The sequence below is a fragment of the Priapulus caudatus genome, unplaced genomic scaffold (genome assembly GCF_000485595.1).
Source record: "Priapulus caudatus unplaced genomic scaffold, Priapulus_caudatus-5.0.1 Scaffold658, whole genome shotgun sequence".
In the NCBI taxonomy this organism is placed as follows: domain Eukaryota; kingdom Metazoa; phylum Priapulida; class Priapulimorpha; order Priapulimorphida; family Priapulidae; genus Priapulus; species Priapulus caudatus.
In genome coordinates this window covers 107446-111285 of record NW_014577719.1, presented here as the reverse complement: position 1 = coordinate 111285, position 3840 = coordinate 107446, and the positions used below count along the sequence as shown (strand labels likewise).

Below are 3840 nucleotides of genomic sequence, written 5' to 3'. Positions count from 1 at the left end.
GGAGGGTCTAGGATCTCTTAAGTTAAGAGAAAAGTTACGAGAATTTTTAATTCTCTTAACTTTACGAAGTTTCTGGCAACGCTTTAAGAGAAAAACTTAAGTTTAAGGTTAATGTTAAGACTAATTTTTTTCTGGCAACGGGCCCCTGGACGTTAAAATTTTCCTTACAGAATGTCCCTGCGTTATTATCCACATGACCGTGGGCTACGCAGTAAACTATCCAGATCCAGACTACCAAAGTCTTAATGTTTCTCTACTCTCTTTCACCTATTATTTGGACAATTTTCTGTAAATGCCGTCCAAATGCTCATCTGGCGATCTGCAAACACACGCTGGCCGCTGCACGCTAGCTGATGCACACTGACCCCGCATATATCTGACGGCTGCCGGGCACGGTCTTTGATTTCCTAAATGCCCGGCAGTTTTTAATTTTCAGCATTATCTCAAGTAAACAAGGGTTAGGGTTCGACGCTCGCTTGATTTCATACGAATACAACACAAATATTCAACCATTCTACTCCATCTATGTTTCTATTTGAAGAACAGTGTTCACTTGTTATAAAAACATACTGTCTGTGTTCATAACCGAGCTGTGTCACGCGAAATCACACAAAGCCTGACGAAAATCTCGCATTCGCGATTGTGCACCCACCCTGAAAAAGTTGCACATTTGCCAATTTATTTTGCACGTTACATACCGAATGCTAATCACAAAAGTGCAATTATATTTATACCTAAATTAATGCTATTTAACCGAACGATATTAATTTTAGGACAAATTTATCCATATTAAAACTGGAACTATAATATATGTCGTTTATAAGATATTGCAATATGTCTGCTCTTAAAATAAATTAATAATAAGAAACACCCTCGGTCTGTAGCCTGCAGCCGAAAACGTTGCTTTGCGCAACCTAGGGTCCCTGTATACAGAGAGTTGCGCCATGACGAGTCGGAAAAATCGGTCACGTGATCGCTGAACGGCATGTCGTTTCCAAATGGATCCACACCGCTGCCGCTTAAGTACAGCGCTGTATGGATACGCTGTACAATGGTCCGTAGTAATTAATTAGACTAATCGTGCTTCAATACCACATCACTTTACCACGCAGCGCGACTCTCACTATCCTCACGACCACCTCCTCTAGTCCGCATCCTACGCATTCTACAACTCGACAAACACACCATGTCTCACACCCTCGCGACGACCGCCCGAGCTCCGCGCGACGCTCGAAGCCATTCTTATCCCTTTGATCACTCTTGTCTATCTATTCTCAACTAAGCTGCTCGCCTGCTCGTCCTCCTACCACCCACATCCACACAAACGCGCCTCACACTTCAGCCCATCACTCGCGCGGCGCACACCGACTCTGCGCCGTCACATCTCTCAACCCCACTCTCCACCGACTACTCATCACCAACACATCGTCTTACTCCACCTGCCTCCTGCTCGCACTCGCACGTCTTCTCATTGCACACCCGCCCGCCCACCGCTGCGTCTCTCACATTCACATCCTACAGCCAACAAAGTATCTACGCGAAAGACTAACTCGCAACAATATCACACACCACCAAGAACACTACATGGCGGAAAAAAGTGTAAATATAATCTACAGCGAACCACAAAACGATTTGAGTTACATTGTACAGAAATCTAATGATACAGCATGAGATATATCTATATACACTGCTGTAAACATTTTGAGTTTATTGAACAGATTAGTCTAATTAATTACTACGGACCATTGTACAGCGTATCCATACAGCGCTGTACTTAAGCGGCAGCGGTGTGGATCCATTTGGAAACAACATGGCGTCAAATCCTGAGTTGGCGCAACTCTCTGTATATAGGGACCCTAGCGCAACCTTTCCAGTGGGTGCCTGCTAGTGGCGCCACCGTCGTTGTAAGCAACAGTATAGCCATCCGTTTAAAAACTTTTTTTACAAATTTTTCTAATAAATATTGAACCATAAAACTTTTTATGAAGCGTAAGGTTTTAACCTATCTTAGCTGAAAATATCTTAAGAACCTAGAGAAATGTATCCCTTTAAAGAATAAAATGAGTGGGGTAAAACAATTACTACAAGTAGATAATTTGATACAGAACTTCCAAGGCCAAGGGTGTCCAATCAGCTTGCTGGAGGTTCAGTGAGAGTTTGCTGGAGAATGGGTCATTTTGGATATATAATGCTGGAGGTTCAGAATATTTTCAAACACGACCACTATCTGAATATTTGGCTTTAAAATATGTATTTGCAGTACAATACTACATAATTTGTATTCTGTTAGCATTCAAAGAAATGAAGACAAAATTAAATTTTAAGGTATAAAAACTGATGATTTTTTTCTTTTGAGTGAATGCGTGAGAATGCCTAGGGCATGCGGGAGTGTGGGAAAATGGGTCCAGATGCGCGAGTCTCCCGCGAAATGCGTGAGACAATTGGTAGGTCTGTTGATAATGGATTTTCTATTTTAATAAAATAAATTCTGTTCAGAGACTAGAATGAGGTTGAAAGATTAAGAACTTGACATCTTGCAGATTTCCTAAGGACAAGAAGAGACGAAGGCTATGGGTAGATAATATGCGGAGGGCCAAGTACTGGCCAAAAGATAAGTCAGTACTATGTTGCGACCATTTTGAGCCACAGTATTTCGACATGACGGGGCAGACGATACGTCTCAGAGAAAATGCTGCGCCAACGATTTTCACCTTCCCCAAGCCGCAAACAAGAAGAAATTCAAGAATGCGTATGGTGGTATGTATATATGCATTAGAAAATCATGCTGGTAATTACTAGCTATATGACTGAAGGAAACAATACAGTTCCTGTTGTTCACAAATATGTCGATTATTATTTCGCAAATATTAAATTAATTATTTTCACGCATTTCAATGTTTCCGATTCAGGAAGTGGAACATCGGCTGCCTCTGGCCGACAGGGTGTGTGAGACGCAACAGGTGTCAAAGACAGTCGCGCAAGATACGGAGAGAAAAGCCGATGACTCGAAGGCTATTACAACGTTCCGTGGTTACCAGCGAAACTCTGATCACAATTACTGCATCGCGTGCAGTCCAAAAACGCTGAAAAGTAAGCTTGACGCAGCTTACGTTACTTTAGACACCTATGAGAAGAAACTAAAAAGAGGTCAGCAGCTCAATAGTCAACTCGAGCAAAGGATTAAGTCCACGAAGAGTGTGGTGCGAAGTCTTCGAGAGCAAAACGTGAAACTGAAGGGGAAAAAAAGGGGAAAAAAACAAAGAAGAATACAATCCAGCCCTGCAATGACAAAACAATAGAGTGCTGCAATCAATAAATAGTATTGAATCGTGCATGTTCGGTTACGTTACGTGGTTGTATGTGCTTGGATATCGGCATCTGTGGATGAGATGCCAAGACTTTATCGACAATGTAAATAGGGCAAACGTGTGCCAAGCTTGACTATGACTGCGGTCAAGGTACCTTCTAGACTTGGCCGGACGGCATTGCAGAAAAGTTGATGTGGAAGTGAAGTTGGCCACCATCGATCACTTCTAGACGTCTGCTCAGATATACTTCTCCTGGCCAGGTTACTGCCGGCAACAGAAACACCACGAACACCGCCACTAGTCTACTGAGATAGAAATCACTGAAGTCATTAAGAAGCCTTGTGAGTTGGCTCCCTGTCCCTTGGAGCCAGTTGGAACAACGTTGGTAGAAAGAGAGGGAGGGAGGGGGGGAGAGAGCGAGAGCGAGAGCGAGAGCGAGAGCGAGAGCGAGAGCGAGAGAGAGAGCGAGAGAGAGAGAGAGAGAGAGAGAGAGAGAGAGAGAGAGAGAGAGAGAGAAAGAGAGAGAGAGAGA

At 43.2% G+C, this 3840-nt stretch overlaps 1 protein-coding gene across 1 annotated transcript; it reads left to right on the top strand.

Annotated features, from left to right (window-relative positions):
* The first annotated feature begins 2037 nt into the window (after positions 1-2037).
* Positions 2038-3698, top strand: LOC106812537 (THAP domain-containing protein 1-like). The gene is made up of 2 exons (XM_014816434.1): positions 2038-2757; positions 2910-3698. The coding sequence occupies exons 1-2, from the start codon at positions 2584-2586 to the stop codon at positions 3297-3299; spliced, it is 564 nt and encodes a 187-aa protein (XP_014671920.1). The 5' UTR covers positions 2038-2583; the 3' UTR covers positions 3300-3698.
* The last annotated feature ends 142 nt before the right edge of the window (positions 3699-3840 follow it).

Coding starts and splice junctions, on each gene's coding strand:
- LOC106812537 (XM_014816434.1), top strand. CDS start 2,584: ATGCGGAGGGCCAAGTACTGGCCAAAAGATAAGTCAGTACTATGTTGC. Junction 2,758..2,909: donor ATTCAAGAATGCGTATGGTG/GTATGTATATAT, acceptor TTTCCGATTCAG/GAAGTGGAACATCGGCTGCC.